At 48.1% G+C, this 21,666-nt stretch overlaps 1 protein-coding gene across 1 annotated transcript; it reads right to left on the bottom strand.

Annotated features, from left to right (window-relative positions):
* Window positions 1–244: 244 nt before the first annotated feature.
* On the bottom strand, window positions 245–20,597 carry itga2b (integrin, alpha 2b). Its single transcript, XM_018764303.2, has 30 exons — window positions 20,399–20,597; window positions 18,857–18,987; window positions 18,255–18,352; window positions 17,890–18,055; window positions 17,355–17,404; window positions 17,096–17,141; window positions 15,802–15,921; window positions 15,478–15,522; window positions 15,342–15,385; window positions 15,120–15,185; window positions 14,779–14,831; window positions 13,775–13,986; window positions 13,129–13,314; window positions 10,288–10,333; window positions 9,875–9,982; window positions 9,270–9,325; window positions 8,897–9,048; window positions 7,442–7,552; window positions 6,760–6,827; window positions 6,527–6,674; window positions 5,852–5,944; window positions 5,549–5,628; window positions 5,063–5,143; window positions 4,649–4,754; window positions 3,400–3,552; window positions 3,183–3,290; window positions 2,108–2,224; window positions 1,684–1,785; window positions 1,277–1,399; window positions 245–794 (listed from the first exon to the last, which is right to left on the bottom strand). Exons 1-30 carry the CDS (start codon window positions 20,581–20,583, stop codon window positions 687–689), a joined length of 3,162 nt encoding a protein of 1,053 aa, XP_018619819.2. The 5' UTR covers window positions 20,584–20,597; the 3' UTR covers window positions 245–686.
* Window positions 20,598–21,666: the final 1,069 nt, after the last annotated feature.

Genomic DNA, 21,666 nt, shown 5'->3' with positions numbered 1-21,666 from the left:
AGGTCACAGCCCAGCCTGCTGCAGCACCGCACCCCCCGTTACACATTATGCAGTCAAGAACCATTTATTTGTAATTAAAAACAGCACAAAAATAGTTCACTATTTTTGAATCTGCAACATATTGTTTATAATATTCACATACAGCTTCAACTCTTGTTATGGCCCTTACATAAAAATGAAAGAAACCTTCTTATATAAATGTAATATAAGTACTATTTCAACAAAAAAAGCACAGGGTACACCGTAAATTGACACGCTTTTTTAATATGGTCTAATGTAAAGTAGAATGTAGTAACTGTGGTATTCCAAGTGGAAAGTAGGATGCAGCAATAGCAATGTGGAGCAATGGAATTACAAAAAAAAAAAAATATTTACAGGCCAAAAAGGCAAAAAGCACTTTGCTCGATATATATGACGCTGTAAAAATAGAACAGCACACAAAGAACTGCAATTAGAAAAGGGGGTGAAATTAAAACACGTTTCCCGTGTTCCTAATAATGCGTCTAATGTACATTTTATTTTTCCTTTTTTTTAAATTCGAGTTGTTTTCATTGTCATTGTTGTTCTTCACAAAGGGCTTCAGCTCTGCCTTTTGCTGGATGAGTCGTGTCCCGTTAGGAGGACGATGGACGCCCACCTCTCAGGGCCAAGTTCAAACGCCCGCGGGGGGGGGGCCGGCAGCGTTCTCACGTTCCGGTGCTCGGCGGCATCTCTGCGTACTCGAGCTGCTCTGGTTGCAGCTCACACGTATCCTCTCCCTCGCTCGGGGGCCTCATACGCTTGAAGAACCCGACCTGAAACACCAGCAAGGACGAGCGTGACCAAAGTCAAAGTACAGCACGTCTGGAACTGGACAGCGGGTGATGCAATTTTTAAGAACATGGCCTGTTGGATCCAGACTCATGTGGGACCCTGAACGTGCTTTACATTCAGAACAAGAGCACATATTACGCACACATTGTCTGAAACCGCCTGTCCCGAAGCTAACGGGAGCCTAACCCGGCAACACAGGGCGCAAGGCTGGAGGGGGAGGGGACGCATCCAGGATGGGACGCCAGGCCGTCGCAATGCACCCCAAGTGGGACTCGAACCCCAGAGCCACCGCAGAACAGGCCCTGGCCAAACCCACTGCGCCACCGCACCCCGTCACACATATTATACTTTAACAATAAAATTGAAATTTCACAGTTTTGTGTTTTATGGTCGTGGAGAAATGCAGCAGGCAAAGGGTTGCGCCACCTGCAGTTTGGGAGCCGAATAGCACACAGCCCTGTACCTTCTGTAAGATGAAGATGATCAGAGCCAGCAGGAGGAGGCCAGAGATGACAGCCACTACAATCCACCACACGGGCACCTCCTTCTCCCCATCAGGGCTCCTCCACACCACCGCTGTGTGGGTCTGCAGAGATTTGAGCACCAGCGGTCACCACGACCTCGCCGCCTAATTTATCGTTTAGAGTTTGACACATGGTACAGCCATAGAGAAACTGAAGAAACACAGGCCCGAATGTTTGTTGGTTCAAACCCCATGAGGGACCTGTGCATAGAGATAGGTTTGAAACCAATTATCTTCTGTTTCGTTCACTTAACCATGTTTCCACCAGCTAGATGGACACACTGGATTTACTAGGGTCTGCTTCCTTGTGCTCATAGTGGGTCGTAGCGGAACCTGCTGAGTCTCACCTCAGAATGTCCGTGAAGGAGGACCTCTGGTTGGATCTTGGAGGGCATGCCCAGAAGTTTGTAATAAGCCCTGGAATGGAGTACAAACCCTACATAGGGACTCTGATGGGGGGAAGAAGAGAGAAACGGGTGGGAACGTAAAAAATAACCCGTACTCTCAGTACTGTTTCGTAGCAGGAAAAAATGAGGGAGATAAATATTTATTAGATGTTGCCTGATGATTCCATTTTCTGACGCACCACGTTTTTTCAGCTACACTATGTTCATGTTCCATCTTTATTGTTTTATGTGTTGAATATAAAGTGAAAATGTATAAATTATCAGGACAACATGAAGTTTCCTGTGGCCCAGTCTTACTTTACTGCAATTTTTCACCATCGGGCGGCACCGGAAGTTCTCTCTTTTCATGGGGGTTGGCTCTCACCTTCAGGAAGGTCTGCACCCACAACCTGGACATGACCTTGACCACAGCGCTCTCACCCCTGTCCAGGTCCCGCGCCTCGCAGACGAACCTCACGCAGGTGTCTCCACCTGTGCAGTTCTGTCAAGAGACAATGCATGTAGACATGCAGAACCCATTTAGGAAATATTTTGATCGGAAGACAGCTCGCTTAAAGCCATTCAATCTCACATGTCATTTTACAGAAATTGTCCAGTGTAAAGAAATTAAATACTGTATATGAGATAAAAAGTGAAATAAAAGCATGGTGTCACTTTTGTGTGTGGTTGTCTCCCCCTGGCGGCCACATTGTGAAATTACACCCTCACCGTTATACCCTGGTATCTGAGACAGTAAATAAGACCAGGGTGAAATAACATCATTAGATGGGGGCAGTGTTTCACCCAGTTAAGGTGAATAAAAATCAGACATGGTTGTGCAGGAAATTAATCAGCCTGGAATCTCACACGGCCACCGCATAGGCCCACGGAGGCCCGTTCACACTGCTGTTCGAAAGCAATGAGACAAGACAATGAGATCTGCCACATGGGTCTCCAGTAGGGAGAGGAGACTTATAGCACCTACTGTACTTTTTATACTTTGGAATTTTACAGGGAATAACAAAAGGTCACTCATTCAGAAACAGTATGTAAATAAGGGCCCACGGGAGGTATAGCAATCAGCAGGGGCTGCAGGTTAAAACCACACCTCCTACTGCGGTACCCTTGAGCAAGGGACTTACACTAAACTTGCTCCGGTAAAAGAAAAAGAACTGCCCTGCTGTGCAAATGGACGACGTCATTTGAAAGTAGTTTAACACTGCAAATCTCTGGAGAAAATGGACCTGAAACCTGAACCAAAATAAACAAATGAACGACAAACGATACATAAATAAACGTGTCAAGGAGTAAAACAACAGCATCCCTAACCCTAATTATAAGTGAAAAAGTGGCTAAGGGACTCTTTGCTGGGTGGAACAGAGACAGACTCAGAGCTGTGGAGTACCCCAGTAAACACTGTAAAAACGCAGCGCGTTTGCGTATGCCGCGGAGTTCCTCACCACGTGGATCGTCTCCTTCGGCTGGGCGTCGTGCTGCTCGGCCTCCCGCTTGTTGATGCGATGGACTACGGCAGCGGTCCCGTTCGAGGCGTCTTCTTCCTCGAAGAGCTGGAGGGGATGTTTGATTCTATGATTCTCGAGATGACCTCACACGTTAAAGCGCCGAGCCAGCGCTGCTCGGGGCGCAAACGAAGGAGACAACCGGATGTGTGCCCACCCTGAGGGGGTCGATGTCGGCGGAGTCGCTGCGGCAGGTGAGCGACTCCTCCGAGGCGTTGGCGAACACGTAGAGCAGGAGGTCCCCCTGGCGGGAGGTGGGAAACTCCACCTCCACCCTGGCGTTGACCCGCGCCGGGCCCAGGTTCCTCAGCTGAAATGTCAAACGTTGTTTGAAAACCTCCAGAGACCATCTATACACGTCGATGCGACTCAGCGACCTGGGGAGGACACACACGCCGTCACATCTGTACGTTTGACTCAGGTCCCTGGACACACCGGACACTGTCAGGAAAATCCGTTTGATTTCTTCACCTCCAAACAGATTGATTCGTTTACCATGGGACAATCTGGTAAATCATCATTCCCTCGCGTTGCTCCGAATTTGTGCACTAATCACACATTTCGTGATCACGTGTCAAGAGAAGTTCACTTGCCCATCCACCCAACCATTTCCAACGATGGTTGCCGTGGCAACGGACCGAGTAGAGCTGACCACGCTTCCCTTTCCGCAACGACAATCTCAAACTTCTCCTGGGTCATCTCCAGGAGTCCCCGTGCCAGACCAGAAATACAGTTTCTCCTGGGTGTCCTCCTAGTGTCACGACCCCGGGTGACCTCCTCACCAGGTGCCCACACCACTGTAACCGGCTCCTTCGATCTGGAGGAGCGGCCGCTGGAATCGGAGGGCCTCCCTGACTCCTGACTCCTGAACTCTGCATCGTCACCAGGGTGGCATCGTGGCACAGCAGGTAGCGCTGGTGCCGCACAGCACCCCAGCAGGTTTGGACACGGGTTTGAGTCCAGCTCAGACTTTCTTCGGTTTCCTCCCTTTTAGGTGAACCAATGACTGTAATTTGCCTGTCGTGTGTGTGTGTTAGACTGGTCTGCTGCACGCATGGCTGATGACTGCAGGGAGTTTAGTGTAGTGTATCGAACAGAGTAAAATACCAGGTAAGGACCGTCACTGCGGAGAAAACGTTCTGCGAAACGAAATTCTGCGATGATCACAAGCGCCACGCGAACTTCGCGACACGATTATTTGATTCGTCGCGCATCATGTCAACGCGCACAGTCAAGCGGCCGCACCTTGAACTCCGAGATGCTCCGTCTGCTCCTCTCTCGCTCTTTCGGGGCCCCTTTCTCTACCGTGTTTTTACTGCTCCCGCTACAAGGTGCCCCAGCGGTTCCGCCCCAGGGGCCCCCAGCGGCGCGTCGGCCTGGGGTTCCGCTCAGGGAAAGCCACCTACTTCGTACACGTGTTCCACAAGCGGGCCCACTTCCTCCAGGCTCTTGGGTTCCTCCACCGGTTTCCAGTTGGCGATGGGCAGGACGCACTCCATGGGGGAGGAGCCCCTGCGGGACACAGCACAGGAAACAGGTCACGGGCGTCTCGTGGTGTCGCACCATCACTCTCACACGTCCCTTCTGTATGCAGTGCTTCTTGTGAACACCTGCGCCGCAGCGTACCGATGTCAGGTGAGCGTCAATGCGCCGACCGTCGGTCGCCATGACAACCCATTTGCGTGAAATTCCGCCGCCCCGGCTACGTTCGCCAAGTGGTAGAGAACTTAAGAGAACGGCTCCTCGTTCCTGCGATGGACCTGGCACGTATTTTGCCAAATTTGACGTGGATGGTGAGTGACGGTGACTCGGAGACCCACCCGCGCATTTCCAGAGTCGCCACGGCGCTGACGTTGATGCGCAAGTTGACGAGGTTGCTGTTTGGGTTCTGAATGTTCTTGCTGAAGGAGACACAAGGAATGGGGCCAGTTTAAAATTCCGTTTCGGCGTTTCTTCCAGCAGCAGCATGTGGCTATGTGAGCAAAATTAACAATTATCATCTATCTGATGCTTTTCTCCAAAGCAACTGACAATTATTTACCCATTTATAGAGCTGGGTAATTTTACTGGAGCAATTTTGGGTAAGTACCTTGCTCAAGGGTACTGCAGGTGGAGGTGGGATTTGAACCTACAGCCGTTGGGTCTATAGGTAGCAGTTCTAACCACTAGGCTCACAAGGCTAAGTTACAAGAAACTGAACACGGATCCAAAAACGTTCCGCTGTCAACTATGAGCCGTCTTTCAAAAAACATGTTGACTGTTACTGGTGACGAACGGAGGTGACAGAGCAAAATAACTGGTCTTGCCTTTTTATTTGTATTTGAAAAGACACACGGCTTTCCACGTCTTCCAAGTTACCCACGCTGAAGTAGAGGCCCGCCTGCAGCTGCACAGCACATCAAGGATGAGACCCACATCCGTTCTGCCCACAGAGACTCTGCCATGCATCAGCACACAGCGAATGTATGTAAATCACAGTAAAAGTCCACGTGCGGAGCAGTGCGTCCTGCTGAGATGGTGGTGATTTGATGGCCAGCGGACATGTGCCCGTCCAGAGTTAATGAACAGGGAGAGAATGCAGAGGTCAGGGCTGTTGGGGAACTCTTTACCTTCTGGCCGTGCTTCATGGGGTTTCCCAGGTCGCAGGTCACGGTTACGGTTTCATTGCTCTTCTTCTGGACACACACCAGCCGGCTGAAGCCCTGGCGAAAGGAGCCCACACAACGGACAGATGTAGGACAGCGGGGTGACGGAACGTCCTCAAATGACAAAGCACGGCTATATCTGCAGTCCATCCATCCATCCATCCATCCATCCATCCATCCAAATGTCTAATCTGTCTGTCCATCCATCCATCTCTTTATCTCCATCCATCCATCCATCGATCCATCCATCCATCAGCTTTTTTGAAGGGTATCCATCCATCCATGCACCCTCTATGTAGAGCTCAGCCCAATCCATCCATCCATCCATCCATCTGTCCATCCATCCATCCATCCATTCTCAATAATCACTTGTCCAATTCATCGTAATCCAGAGTCTACCCTGCAAGCATAGGGCGTGAGATTAGGGTACACCCTAGATGGGATGCCAGTCCACCCCAGGACAAATACATCGATGTCATTCCATAAGCTCAGCTATGTATTTATTATGTATTATTTTTTTCCTTATTAACATCTTATTTCTAGCACTTTCTAAAGAGAGTGGTGTGTTTTGTGCTGCGGAGCCCTTGGCCACAGGGAGGCGTCGTGACTAGTGTGGCGAACACAGGCAGCGGTCACCACCTCTTTGTCGCTCAGCACACTCTGGTAGTGTGTGTGAGCGGGCGGGTGGACGTGCAGCTCCGTCTCGTAGGCCCCCTCCCCACGGTTCTCCGCCTCGACGAGCAGCAGCACCGGGTTCTCGTCCCCGATGAGGAGACGGTCGTTGGCCCTGTGCGAGAGGTCACGAGGTCAGCGGCAAGGGCTCAGACACGTCAGCGGTCCTCGAAAGCCTGTCCGTCTCGTGTGACACTCACGCCTTGACTGCCAGCTTCAACTCAGGGACGCAGACGTTGTCGTCCCCACAGTCCAGGATGATTCGGCTCTGCAGCGCAAACATAATAACGGCTGAAGGCGAACCGTTTGACGAAAGCCAATAAAGGAGCTTTCGGGGCATTTCGCCCTCTCTACCCAGGACAGTAAAGGTGTCTAAGTCCCCTTGGACAAAGGTGCCAGCGAAATACACACACACATTTTCAGAACCGCTTGTCCCATACGGGGTCACGGGGACCCGTAGCCTAACCCGGCAACACAGGGCGTAAGGCTAGAGGGGGAGGGGACACACCCAGGACGGGACGCCAGTCCGTCGCAAGGCACCCCAAGCGGGACTCGAACCCCAGACCCACCGGAGAGCAGGACTGCGGTCCAACCCACTGCTCCACCGCGCCCCCCTCGGTAAATACAATAAAATATATTTAAAATAATATTTTACAAATTACATAAAAATGATAAAATTATCAATATAAAATCATAATCTAATAATAGTTATATATAAATTTAAAATTTAAAATGAAACTGAAAATTTTAGATGAAACACAACAAGAATAAAAACAAACATCAACAACAAAAATAAATAATAATAAATAAAATAAACAACAAGATTACTACTACTAATAATAATAATAGTATTGATGCTACAAAATCAAAGTGTGACATCACCTGCACCACCGCAGATGTCTGTCCATGCAGCACGACCTCAGATGACCCTCCCAGCTTGTAGGAGAGGGCGATGAAAATGGGGCTCAGCTTGTCCTTGAACTCGGACTCGTGCTGCACGGTGACAGCAACAAGCAGGTGTAAATAAGGCCGGATCTCACACACACACACACACACACACACACACACACACACACACACACACACACACACACATACACACACTCCCCTGCTTCCGAGGCGCCACCTTCACCGCTGCTCGTCGATCACAGCAAAGGGAAGGTGAGACTCACAGCAGTGACTTCAAAACGGACTCAGTAACGCAGTAAACCTGAGCATTTTTGTAAGAAAAATTCTTCCAAGTTCATACTAATACGTAAATATTACTGAGGGGCTTGTGAAACTGGTTGAGGGACATTCTTCGAACACTGAAGTTACTAATTACTAAGTTATTTCAGATCTTATAGAGCATCTGGGCTGTCACAGATTTACAGAAACTCCTCCGCTGTGGCACCACGCACAGCGCCACCAACACTTTTATTTCCGCTATGCTATCGAAATTGACGTAATTAACTGCCATTAACATCATAATAACTCTGTTTTATAACTGCTATAGAAAATGGACCCAAAGTTCAAATTTAAGCACAATTTACGAAATGAAGAATTTAAAAATGAGTTTAAACATGGATACAGACATACAAGGTGTAGGAATCCGGCCTATTCAGAAGGAGGATATGATCCACAATATGAGAGGTATCACTCATCTCTGGAAATACATGTTTATATATAAACATACTGATGTGTTTATTATATATACTGTACATATATAAAATAAACATATACACACCATCCAGCTCTGAATTTACTGTATATATATATAGATATTAATTAAATAAACACATCAGTTGCAACGCTGGTTGATGCCGCAGGTTGCAGTTTATTTATCTGACCACTAGATGGAGACAATGTTGCGTTTAAGAGGTGCTGCTCGAAAGTATGGGAACCCTATAAGGATAGTGATTATTCTTGTATGAAATATTAAAACAAACGTATAAAATGTAAATCCTAAAAGAAATTCCAAAAATGAATAGATGATTATGATTTACACACCTGAATATACTTGGTTTAACCAATGCAACTCGGGGTTCGCTTATTTTGGGACCTGCACTACTTGTGTGTATCTACTACACGCACGATTTCCTCTAAAGCGACATATGGAATTGGCCATGGCACACCTGCTACGTCACATGACAGTCACTGCTTCTCATTAAATTACCATTTTGTGGTAAAAGGGACACAACGGGTTCGCACTTTCAAGCAGTGCTGTAGCATCTCTGCTATGAACGGTGCATCAGATGGGAAAAAAACACAAGGGCAGATATCTGAGTTATTTAATCCGCCCGAATTGCCTGAATGCTAAAAGACAACAACGTCGTATAACATCTCCATGTAACCCACCCGTAGGTAGGCGGTCAGGTTTTTGCAGGCCGTGCCTGCAGAGCTCTGGATGGTCAGGGAGAAGTGCTCCTGAGGCTGACTGGACTGCAGGAGAAGGGTTCTCCTGGCTGTCTTCTGCTTCATCTTGTCTAGCTGGAGTTCGCTGTCCAGCACTGGAGATGAGAATTAACTGACCCTGTGGTGTCGTCCTCGCACAGGTGAATAGGTGTACACAAAGACGTACACGACCCAACTCAAGCCATTGACGAAAGTAAGCGCCTCCGCAGCGACGATGGGAATCAAACCCTCAAACTTCTGCACGCAACTCAGTTACTCGAATGAACGTGATGCAGGTTTTACTGACAGTCCATGCAACCACATGCGAAACACTTACCTATCTGCTGTGGGATTTTGTGGCCGGACACGCTGACACACACCTTGATCGTGAAGCTGGGGTACAAGACAAATTTCTGAATTACTCTTCGCCACGTTGCAGTAGGTCCTAGAAACAGTCCCTTGGAAAAGTGTCAATCGTCTCCTTTTACCAAATCACACACCGAAACCTCATTCTCTGAAAGTCAAAGTTAATTGTTTGTAAGATGACATTGCTTTTATGTTAGGAAATAGTTTAAGAAAATAAGAGCACATTAATAGCTGGTAGAGAAACCTTTTGCCGCAGCGACATTAAGTTTGACGTTTTTTTGAGCTTTGCACGCTGTTCCGAAGTGATTTTGGCACATTTGCGTCCATTCATTTGTACATGAATTAATTTTGAGGTTCGGTGCTTGGAAATATTACAGATAAACAACGTTTCAATGCGCCATTTGTGATTCTGTAAAATGAGAGGGCTGACCAAGGGTCTGAAAACTTTTGCAAGGCCCTTGATTACGTACAAGACTCAAGTCGTTCTGCTATTAATGATTTTAAAAGGTCAGACATATTGTCATATTTGGCGTAGAGTATCCTGTGACCAAAACTTCTTCTTTAAGAACTCCTTACCAGGAGACAGCGCTGTTGACTCTTGGAAGCTGACAGGTCTTCATGTCCGGGTTCAGGAAGTCAGGGTCCAGGGAAATATGAGCTTTGGCTCGCACTACAGCCCGCGCTCTGCTCTCACACACACAATCACACGCACCGAAGGATGACTCCAAAGTGACAACACCAACCATAACACTAATACTTGAACAATGATCAACGTCTTGCCAATCTCATCAATAATTAGACGAGAGCTCCAGATACTGTCGCCCTTATTCCCCGTTATCTGGTCCTAATTGATTCCTGAAATCGGAACAAACATGAAAAAGCTGGACAGTGAAACTCCTTATTCCGTTGTTTCTCAAGGGCGGTGTCCCGAGGCCACCCCAAGTTGTTACACCGCTGGACCGCAGTAATTTCCCACCGTCACTTCTTACCTGTACACCGCAATCTTGTCGGCACCCCACGCTCCAACTATGAGATCTATGTGGAGAGAGATAAATTTAAAGCGCTGCAATTAACCCCTGGGAATGTTACTCACAGAGGCAGTGTTCATATAAATTATTATGACTGTGAACTAACTGTAAACAGGGATTTCTAATATAAGCGTCAAAGTGGCTTTATTGTCTTTTCAACCATATACAGCTGGTACAGGATACAGTGAAACCAAACAACGGTCCTCCAAGACCATGGTGCGGCATTAAAAACATATATTACAATATATTATATTACAATGGTATGTTACAATATATTATAATATATACAATAAAAACAGTATGTTACAATATAATGAAAAATGCTGTAAAAATGTTAACGTAATTGCAAAAAAACTGCAAAGGGAGTGGAATGGTGTTCATTTGAGATAGATTAATACAGAACTAGTCTCAGGACTCTAACGCAGCGATGATATGATATGTAGACACTGTAATGCGAAAATCACACACACACACACACACACACACACACATTTTCAGAACCGCTTGTCCCTTATGGGGTCACGGGGAACCAGAGCCTACCCGGCAACACAGGGCGTAAGGCCAGAGAGGGAAGGGGACACACCCAGGACGGGACGCCAGTCCGTCGCAAGGCACCCCAAGTGGGACTCGAACCCCAGACCCACCGGACAGCAGGACTGCGGTCCAACCCACTGCGCCACCGCACCCCCATGCAAAAATCAAATCATAAGAAATGCATTCAAAGTGAGAGTGAAAATCAGAGGGGTAAAGGTACCCAATACCATGAATAATAAGTAAAAAAGGCGTGGTGACGCAGCGGGTCCGGGGTTCGAGTTCTGCTTGGGGCGCCGCCCTGGGTGTGTCCCCTCCCCCTCCAGCCTCTTGAATGACCGAGGTAGGCTGGGGGGGGGGGGGGGGGTCTGGACGAAACCCCCTCTTTTGAAATACAAAGTAGGACAAAACCTTCTTAATTAAATCAAAAAATGACAAAAGCCCCTCTTTTGTTCACTTTAATGCCGTGGCAAGGCAGGTTTGGCGGGGCCTGGTCTGGGGTAGTGCTTGGGGTGCCTTGCAATGGACTGGCGTCCCGCCCTGGGTGTGTCCCCTCCCCCTCCAGCCCTGCACCCTGTGTTGCTGGGTTAGGCTCCGGTTCGCCGCGACCCCGCTTGGGACAAGTGGTTTCAGACAATGTGTGTGTGCATTTGCATTTTAACTTTTGACATCCTTTCCGAAGCGAGATGTTCTCTCCATTGTTTCCCAAAGGGCGTTTGTGTCATTAATGTAACCAAGCGATCGGATCCGTTTCGATTTGCCGACGCATCTATAGTAACTTCTGTATCCAAAGTACTGCTTACCATTGAAGACACAGAAAAACATCTAGTAAAAACATCACATGTGTGCATTTTACACTTTATGCATGCTCACTGTGCCCTGATGCCCGACTGTTCTAACCTCACATTTACCTCGTTTTTTCTTCCAAGTAAATGTACAAGGATAGATGTAGGGAATTCCCTCGAATCCTTCACCAAAACACACAACGGAGCCATGCGACACATAATTTCAGCTCATCGCTCCACCCAATCCCACACGCATAGAGGGAAACGCGGGAAGGACGCGGACCAACGGAGATTCGAACTCGCTTCCGACAACGCGAGCCGTGAGGCACCGGTGCTACCTGCTGCGCCGGCGAAGCTCGTCCAAGGTCAAGGAATCCGACTTCCGCCTGTCGCTCCGAGTCAGTGCCGCACGTATGGCGACGAGACGCGATGCAACGTGCGGTGAAAAGCATCACGGGAATGGCGGAGCCGTGCGGAAGGGAAGTCCCAAGCAGGCTGCCACTTAGTCCCTCTTTGTCATCGGAGAAGTGATGCGAAATGCCAGCCACCCAGGGAGAGCCTGAGAACGGGGCCCTTAAAAGCCAGAGTGCCGCACGTCAGAAAGCATAACTGTGTAGGGAGTGGCTGACGGGGGGAGATGCTGCTATTTGTGACCCTCCTCCGAGGCCTTTTAGCAGGCTGCAGACACACGAGCGACGCGTTTGAAGGACAAGTTATCCGACTGAAATACGGGCTTCGAAAAGGTCATTCTGAGCGCCGTTCGGGACTCTGTCGGGCTGGCAGCTCTCAGAGCGGGAGGGCGGCTGTGGCGGCAGAAGCGGCGACCTTCTTCCTCGGCGAAAAAACGGTCCGAGTTTCCCTTTAGGAGACCGCGGTCGGCGTCAAGGACTTTTCTTCGCAAATATTAAGGAAGGATCCTTACGTAAGTGGACACTGTTTCAGGGTTGTGGCAGCATCTCGAACGAGGAGCCACCTTTTGTTGGGCTTTCAAAGCGCAACGTACCGCACGACAGCGATTGACATCGATTGGTGGCCTTTTCAGGCATCCCACCACATACTGTGGAGACACAATCGGACCAAATAAACGCAAACGGGGGGACAGGAGGACTGGGAAACTGGACTGGGCACCCAGCGCTGTCCAGGAGGGTCCAGGAAGACGTCAGGACTCCCTTCTGGAAGCGATTAGAAAACGCAATGTGATTGCACCTGTGACATATAGCCACCTTTTGATCTCGACCCCTCGCTCCGTACGTGGACGTGTTGGCAATTTCTCGGCGTAGCGTCTCCAAAAAAAAAAAAAATGTTCCGAAAACGTGTCGAAAATTCCCTTGAAATACGGGGCAGGTCAAGTGTTAGCTCTTCTAGTGCAAGAAAGTGGTGGGAACTGCATGTGTGTGGAGGGTGTGGAGCATCGTGGCAGAACATAGTTCCTGGACGGAAGTGTAAGAACGGCTGAAGATGTGTGAGAGCGACTAGTTAGACCGACCTGGGTAGCCGTTGGTGTCGATGTCGGTGCCCCCCCGCAGGGTGAATCCGAAGGCTGCCGGGGCTGCGAGCGCCTGGAATGGGCTGGGCAGCACCTGGGAGTGCTGGAGCATCAGCCCCTCGGCTTGACCCCTGAAGACGAACACCCGGCCCCCGTCACCCGAGAAAGGGGCCCCCACTGCGACGTCTGATCGTGATCGAGAAGAAGAACCGTCGTGAACACGAGACAAGCCAACATCGCTCCCCTCCTCCCGCGGTTGTGCCTGAACAGATCAAGGACGTGATGAACCTAAGGACCTAAAGACACAAAACCACTAATAATGGGAACTGGAAAACAGCTGGTTTGAAAGAGCAGAATGGAAGGGTGGGTGGGGGTTGGCTGGGGGTTGGAGGGGGGTGGCTGTTGAAATATCTCCTGTGCATTTCCTACTATGGCATCATCACCCAGACATGGATTCATGTGCCAAAACATTCCGGTCCTCTTTAATAACCAAACGGAGTTACTCTTCGAGGAAGATCGAAGAGTCCTTTTTATCTGTAGCCGTTGTCAGACCGACGGCTCTTGGACGCGGGTTCGACCGGAAGACTAACCCCGCAGACAGCTTTTCGCGGGATGGACTGAAGGCATCCTGCGGGCGGAACCTCACCGTTGAAGCCGTCCTGGTCGATGTCTCCCAGGGGGGCGATGGCGCTCCCGAAGCGCCCGTACACGTCGGCGCCCAGAAGCTTCTGGTTCGCCTTGCTGGAGAAGGTGGAGCGCTTCCTCTGCAGGTACACGCACACCTGGCCCACCTCGTGGAGCTGCGCGGAGGACAGGCGCTCCATGAAGAGAGGCGCTCCCACCAGCACGTCGTCCCGCCTGCAGTTACGGGTCACAGGAGATGCCTATCAGAGCGGCCGTTCAACCAACACTTAGCGGTTGGCGGTGGGGGCGTCACGTCTCCGCCGAACAGGTGGCTCTGAGGGCTGGGTGAACACCAAAGGTCCTTTGTTTTACTCCCAGGAGGGGCCCCGAGGTAAAAAGCTTGAGAGGAGTGCAAAACCATGGTAAAATGATATATCCAGCAGGACAGAGGAACCAAAGCAGCAGGTGGTACGGTGGCACAGCGAGTAGGACTACTATCTTCCAATACCAGGATGGTACGAAAGGACATGGGTTCAATCCCCACTCAGTCTGTGTGGAGTTTGCATGTGTGTGGGTTCCCTCTGGGTGCTCTCGTTTCCTCCCACAGACATACTGTTCAGCCATATTGGTGACTCTAAAACCCCCATAGTGTGTGTTCCACTACTGTATGGATAAGTGACCCCTTGTAAGTAGTGTATCTAGCAGCATAAGTCACTGTGGTGAATAAGGTGTGTGGGCTCATAACACTAAATAGAGTTCATTGGAAGTTGCTTTGGACAAAAGTGTCTGCTGAGTGAAGGAATGTGAACTATTTTGGACGCCCGGTCCTAAGCTGTGATTACTTATCTACAGCACTGGTGTAGCCAGAGACCCGACAGAAAGGGTCTTTGGATGTATTTCTAGACAGTGATCCAAGCATCACCCCCCAGACGTGTGAAATCGTTTAAAGGCACAGATTAATCTTTGTGATGCACAGTTTGGGAGATGCACTTAAAACGTACCGTTTGCCTCTCTATGGTAACTTACCCATCGCTGTTGATGTCCGTCACCGCGACAGCATGGCCGAAGTATGAGGCAACCTGGAGGCAGAATGAAAGTAGAAGCATTGTCCAGCGTCCACCCTGGAGGACGTACTTGCACCGCAGCGCTGAACCTGGGGGGTATTTGGAGGCTCAATTCGAAACCTGCGCTGGATCACAACCATGGTTGCTCACCTCTGTAGACACCTATTCATTTGGATCTGTCATCGTCTTTCCTTCACTGGTGTCTCTGTGTGTGTGTGTGTGTGTGTGTGTGTGTGTGTGTGTGTGCGGGTGAGTCACTGAGCACAGTGGAACCATCACGATGCACCTTGGGGCCCCTCTCACCTGCGTGCCGAAGAAGGTGCGATACACTCTTAAAGAGTCCCACGCCATTCCGTTGTAGATTTTCACCTGAAAGGACAAATGTCCGAGCTGAGACTCGGCCGAGAGGACACGCTCACGGAGAATTTTCCGGAAGGGACCGCGGCCGAAGGAACGTCTACGCGGCCGCGCGCTCGTTCTGCAGCGCGACTAAGAGTGAGTGAGAGTCCGGGGGAGGAACCCTACTGAACCGGCTGTGTTTCGGTCGTTCGGATCGCCGACGACGTAGTCTGCGGGGAAACACACAAACGTCCCTCAGCTCAAGTGCGGCGAAGAACAACGGCGGTGTAAAGTGTCGCCAGGTGGGCGCTGGATCTCTCACCTGTGCTGGAGTCCCCCGTGAACTCCCCCGTGGCCACCGAGTAACCTGGGTGACACAGAACAGGCGATTAAAGCGCACCGAAGTTGCACAGCTTTTCTCATCAATGACTGTGGGGTGCTCTGGTTTCCTCCCACAGTCCAAACAGGTGTTTCTAGGTGAATTGGTGATTCTAGATTGCACTTAGCATGTGTGTAAACGTGTGTCCGTCCTGGACTGGCATCCCCTTCCGCAATGCACCCTGCCTCATGGCCTGTTCTCCCAGGATAGGTTCCACACCACCGTGACCCGGCACGAGACGAGTGTATGAAACGCTTGCAGGTTCACCTCTGTAGGTATCATAGCTGCCCTGCTCCGGCGAGAAGGTGATGCCCTCCACGAATTGCACAGGGTCCATAGACTCCATGCTTTTGTAGATGCTGTTCACACTCGCTGCGATGACCTGACCTGTGGCACAAGGAGGGTGGGGTGGGATGGGGGGGAGGGTTTACCGTGAACCTCTAAGCCTCTCCAGTCAGAATTACCACATCATTACCTGACCCTTACGCTTGTGATACTGAGCTCCTACAATGCCTTCACCCACCTCGTACCACGCTTTCTCGACACAAAGCGAGGGATCTGACGAAGGGGCAATCGGATATTCGCATTTCATTCCTATTTCCATGTCTGCGTCATTAAATATTCAAAAGTTATATCTCAAAATGTATGTCCGTTAGTACTTTTACACTATGATGTGTCGCAATATTGTGGTACAGTTAATACCAGACTGTGGTACACATGACAACGGGGCAGCAGTGGTCAGAGCTGTCGCCTTGCGATCGAAGGAGCTGCTTTCAAATCCCTGGTACTGAGATAGTTACCCTGAAATATCACGGTAAAAATTACCCGGCTGCGTAAATAAGGTAGATTTTCAAAACTTGCTGCGTATGCAAACGAAACATTGTGAGGAAGAGGCCAGCTAAAAACAGGAACAATTTAAAATGTGCGTAAATATTTACGGACTTAAACAGCTAAGTAATTTTTTTTCTGGAGCAATTGAGGGTAAATACCTTGCTCAAGGGTACAACAGTAAGTGGTGGAGTTCAAACCTGGGACCTTTGAATGAAAGGCAGCAGCGCTTATAACTACCCAACCCACAGCTCCGCCGAGTATTATCTGTACTACAGGACCTACATTTGTAATGATTCATCTAGATGATGGCTCCTTTAAACTGGAATTTCCTGGACTGGATGTAGAATCTATCTAACATATATCTATGTAAGCTCTAACAGTGTAATATCTATGTAATCCCTTGGGGGAAAATGTGTCGTGCGGCGTTCTGACCACTAGAGGGAGACATTGAACTCAGTTCCCCAATTGTCGGGCGGCTGCAGTTTATCTCACGCTGCAGATATTTTTAGAAACATCAATAAACTTTTTTTTTTTTTAAATTATACACCAGTTGATTTATCTTGCTATTACACTGCAATAAACATTAAAATAAGAAACATGCGGCCAACCTATTATTGATACAGAACATATCAGTCAAACCTCAACAACACTTATCATAACATTTTATTATTAGATTTATATGTTTATAGATTTTATAAGTTTTACATCTTAAAAAAAAAGCTTAGTTTACCTTGAAAGAAGTATCCCCCTGGAGCCCCAAGAAGGATCTTTCCTTCCTTCGAGAAAAATTTAAATTCAGTCAAACTGAGAAAAAACAAATTCAGAGTCTGACACTGATGTGAAGTCAGATTGGTTCTGTCTCTGAAAAATATTTCCAGCCAGGTGAAATAATAAGGTAATGCAGTGCTGCTTTAAGAAGCATAATGGGACTGGCTTCATTCCCCTGAAAGAAAGCAGGATATTTAATGACACATTTTAAACACACAGACCTTTGTAATGTCCGAGCTGAATCCGGCTTCGCAGTATCGTCTGTCGTCATCTGGAAAACACAAACAAGAACAGAATATCTGCCTTTCGTCCCCATCAGAAATAATACAGCAGATTTTATGGGCAACAAGTTGTGGTAGGATGCATTATATAAAAAAAATCCTCTACCAACTTAGTAGGAAAATACATTTTATAAAAAGGTTAGGTTTTAAAGAAGCCAACTTACATTTCAATTTATTCCCTTTTCTCACCCTTTTTCTCCAAAGTGACTTAGAGTGTTACGCTTTTTACCTTTGTTTACCCATTTACACAGCTGGGTAATTTTACTGGAGCAACTGAGGGTAAGTACTTTGCTCAAAGGTACTACAGCTGGAGGTGGGATTCAAACCTGTGACCTCTGGGACCAAAAACAGCAGCTTTAACCAAAGAAACAGCCAGGAGCTGTGAGGTGTGGCGGTCGGATGGACGGACGAACAGGTGGACAGAGAGACAGAGGTGGGAAAGTGCGTGTGGGTGCGAAGACGTGGTGCCACTTACAGTTACCCCTGTCTTCATACACCTTGTCCATCGTGGTGTCCTTGCAGGGGGAGAACTTAGCCAGCTTCCCAGTGTTCATGTCCCGCAGAATGCAATTGCCCACCGGTGTCATTCCCGACTCGTCCAGGCCATCGATCACATTCCAGTGGTAAAGGGGTGCACAAGCCTGTAGAGAGAGAGAGAGTGTGTGTGTGTGTGTGTGTGTGTGTGTGTGTGTGTGGGGAATGGGGCCACTGGAACAAGCTCTTTGGGATGGAGGTACAGGGGTGTCAACGCTGTCGTGGTTTCGTTCCTGTGTTTTCCTTCCCCTTCATGACGTCCCCGTTGATCCAAGAGCGGCAAACTCCTGCGAGACAAACACTTACCAAGATGTGGTTCTGTCCGGCCCGCACGCTGGCCCCAAACCACTGGTACGATTTCGACACGACTGCGGCCGAACCGGCGTAAAAGTGTTTTTCGTCACCTGCGTATTCATAAACGGAGAAATAAATTGGAAGGCAGGAAAAAGACGTTAAACACAAATTCGTCAGTAATTATTTCACAAAATTGTACATAAATAAACTAATAAAAATAAATAAAAATAAGAAACTGAGAAGTTATTGAAAATATTTTTTCTATTAATTCTTTTTATATATTTTGCCATTCGGTGGGATTGCGGTTAAGGGCCGAGAGTGTAACCAGGATGTTGATTCGAATTCTTGCAGGAACTCTCCTCGCACGCTGAACGGGACACAATGAAATGCCATGGCTTTTTGAGGATTCATCTTAAATTAGTCCCCTATATGTAAGACGGAGGCGCTATGGGGCTCAGATGGTCTTCAAGCAAATAAACCGAAAAGGCTTCAGCATATTGTTCAACTCCGGAAAAGGAGAGAAAGCAAATCCAAAATATAGCTCTTCTATCATCACAAAGGTTTTTGGTCTCAAAAAGATGCACCGTGCGTTAACTGTCACTGTTCCGGCTTACCGCGAGTGTCAAAGACCAGGTCATAGCAGGAGCCACCCTCTGAAGACCAGGGACAGAGGAAGACGGCTCCGCCTTCCGTCACGTCGTACTGCTCTGTGCTGGCCTTCGGAGCCCCGACCACCACGCTGATGCTGGGCGACACGACACTGGGATGTTGAGGGGACCGAGGGACCAAGAGAGCCCACAAACCGACCACCCCTTTCGCAGCCGAAACCAACCGACCGGCAGAAACCCGTGGTCAGACTCAAACTCATTCAGTTAACACGTTCATTTTATTTTTTGGGAGGAATTAGAAGATTTTATGGATGTGGCATCTCATCAGACCATAGATTCTTCCTGTAACGCTCCGGACAAACTGTAATTGTATACGGATTGTTTTCGCACAATGGAAAAACAGTGCAGGGGCTGCAAGAGCTGGGATCAAAGCAGAAGGTTATAATAAAGTCATCAAATTATTTTCAATTCAAGTCAGATTATTTTTATAGCGAGCTCTTCTCACCAAGGTGACACAGAGCGCTCAACGTGGTTTAAAGTGCGGTATGAAAGAGAGGGGGACGGCACAGCACAGATATCCAGCTAGTAAGGCCACAGACAGATGACTATTTGAAGAAGCCCGGTGGCAACGGCGGAGAGGAAAACAAAAAGCTCCCGGCTCTGAAAAAAGGGGAAAAAATAAACCTCTGGGGGTCCAAGTAGCAGTGGCCTCAGCCTTTGCATTCAAATATATGCCAAATATGATCTGATGAAGAGAGGGAGGTAACTGCTGCGTGACACATTTCTTGTTTGGATGAGTTTTGCATTACAGGCAGGCCCCGAGTTTCGAAGGAGTTCCGTTCCTAAGTCTGTCTTTAAGTCAGATTTGTACGTAAGTCGGAACGGTAACGTACGGTTAGTATCTAACGTCAGTTAGTCAAATGTTATAACAGTATAAATAACAAAATTAAATGTAACTACAGTATTTATAATAGACTGGGAGAGAGAGATGAGAGAGGAGTGTGTATGTGTGTCTGTAGGTATGAAAACATTAAAGAGAATTTAATGTTTGCTTTTCCAGTGTTCGTTGACGTCTCACCTTTTTCCAAACACTTTATTATTTCCACTTTAGTTTAACTGCGATTATTTTCCTTTTCTTTGATGCCTCACCATCACTTGTATCGCATTTACACTTCGGTGTCATGGTTACGAGGGTGAAAACGAAAGAATTAAAGCGAAATACAGTAAGACACGAGACGCTATCAACAGCAACGTGGTCCGACTGAAAAGAAGGAAATCTTTGCCCTACCTCGGAACCGCAAAGTAGCGCTGTTTGTTATTACGAACCATTGTACGTAACTCAAATTTTTAAGATAGCAGGTTTCACGGCAGGGAGCGTTCGTAACTACGGGTTGTATGTAAGTCGGATGTTCGTAACTCGGGGACTGCCTGTAGTAGGCATATCTAAAGATGGAATCAGATGGACTCTGTTACTAAAGTCAAACATCGACAGAGAATCGAGTGGCTCGTTCCTGCGTCGGCGTTCGTTTCTCCGGAAAAGGTACTCACGATTTGTTGCCGAACTGATAAAAATCCAGGGAAAATCCAAAATAACTCCCTTCGGGTCCGGAGTAGAACGTAACATTATCCCCGTTGAGGTTTAAGGCCAGATTGCGACGCGAAAGAGCGCACAGGACGAGGAGGAGGAGGCGGACGGCGGCACGGGGCAGCCGCGGACTCTTCCCCACCTCCATCTTTCACAGCTGTGTGCAGCTGCTTCTCTGAGGAACAATATTTAGGCAAGAAGCCACTTCCTCCATTTGGATCCCAGTGATATCTTGAGCGGTTTCAGGAAGGCGGGGAAGCAGTGGCGCGCTTTCCCAATTATCTGCGGCCAGCATTTGGACGTTGTTCGTGACGGGTGCCTAATTTGTCAGTTTTATTTCCTGCAGGGCAACAGCCTTATTTCTGAGCTCTACAAACCTTATGAAGTATGATGGAACGTGTCTATGGAGTCGGTTTAGTGCTGCTGTGCAAAGCTGAGAAAATAAAAGTGAAAATATTGTAATGCCTCGGGAAACACACCTGATTATACCGGACAGCAGATTCTCAAACACGTTACGTGTATTGCTATTCAAGCCACTAGTAAGAACAGTGATTTGTTAGAGCATTATTTTTAAAACTGTATATTAAGACCTGCTCCCCAAATCTGGGCAGCAGATCTTAATATACAATATTTGATTTTTTCTAAATCTAATTTGAAAGGTTCTTTAAAAAAAAACATTTATAAAAAGAGTAAAATTTTTCCTATTTACACAATAACATTATTTCTATGTAAGATACACAATGACAATATTAGCAATTGTTACAGAACCAGTAACTCTGAAATATATATGAAAAAAATCAATAGAAGAATTGAAACAAAAAACTTTTAAACGAATCAAAAACCTATTTTTGCTTAAAGATGCTGAACCAAGGAGAAGTGGTCGTCGGGGAATGTTGCTGCGTAACAGAGCGTTCCTGCCATGCCCTGTGGGCAGGGAGGAAATGACAGAGCTGCGATAACAGACAGGACAGTTCGTGGGGCGCCTGCCCTCTCGAGATTAACAAGTCACTGACCAATTATTCCCCCCGGCTGCTCGGAGAGCAGGGCCGTGTAAAAATAGACGGGGGCAGAGAGGTGTTACCACCGCAGATCAACCCAAACACCAGAAAGGAGGCATTTTAATTCAAAGCTTTTAATCCGCGTGCGCAGATCTGAACGTGAGCCGAAAAAAGCACCGAGGAGACATCGCCCTTGGAGGACGGCTGAAGTGCGGTATTCGAGTACGCTAAAC

The sequence above is a fragment of the Scleropages formosus genome, chromosome 8 (genome assembly GCF_900964775.1).
Source record: "Scleropages formosus chromosome 8, fSclFor1.1, whole genome shotgun sequence".
In the NCBI taxonomy this organism is placed as follows: Eukaryota; Metazoa; Chordata; class Actinopteri; order Osteoglossiformes; family Osteoglossidae; genus Scleropages; species Scleropages formosus.
Note: the sequence above shows the minus strand (reverse complement) of the source record. Positions and strands in the feature narration are given on the sequence as shown.

Excerpts from the sequence above, each read along its gene's own strand:
- itga2b (XM_018764303.2), bottom strand. The coding sequence starts at position 20,583 with ATGGAGGTGGGGAAGAGTCCGCGGCTGCCCCGTGCCGCCGTCCGCCTC. Across the intron at positions 9,983-10,287 it reads GACAAGATTGCGGTGTACAG|AGCGCGGGCTGTAGTGCGAG; the intron begins GTAAGAAGTGAC and ends GTGTGAGAGCAG. Across the intron at positions 7,553-8,896 it reads ACCTGACCGCCTACCTACGG|CACGAGTCCGAGTTCAAGGA; the intron begins GTGGGTTACATG and ends GTCACCGTGCAG.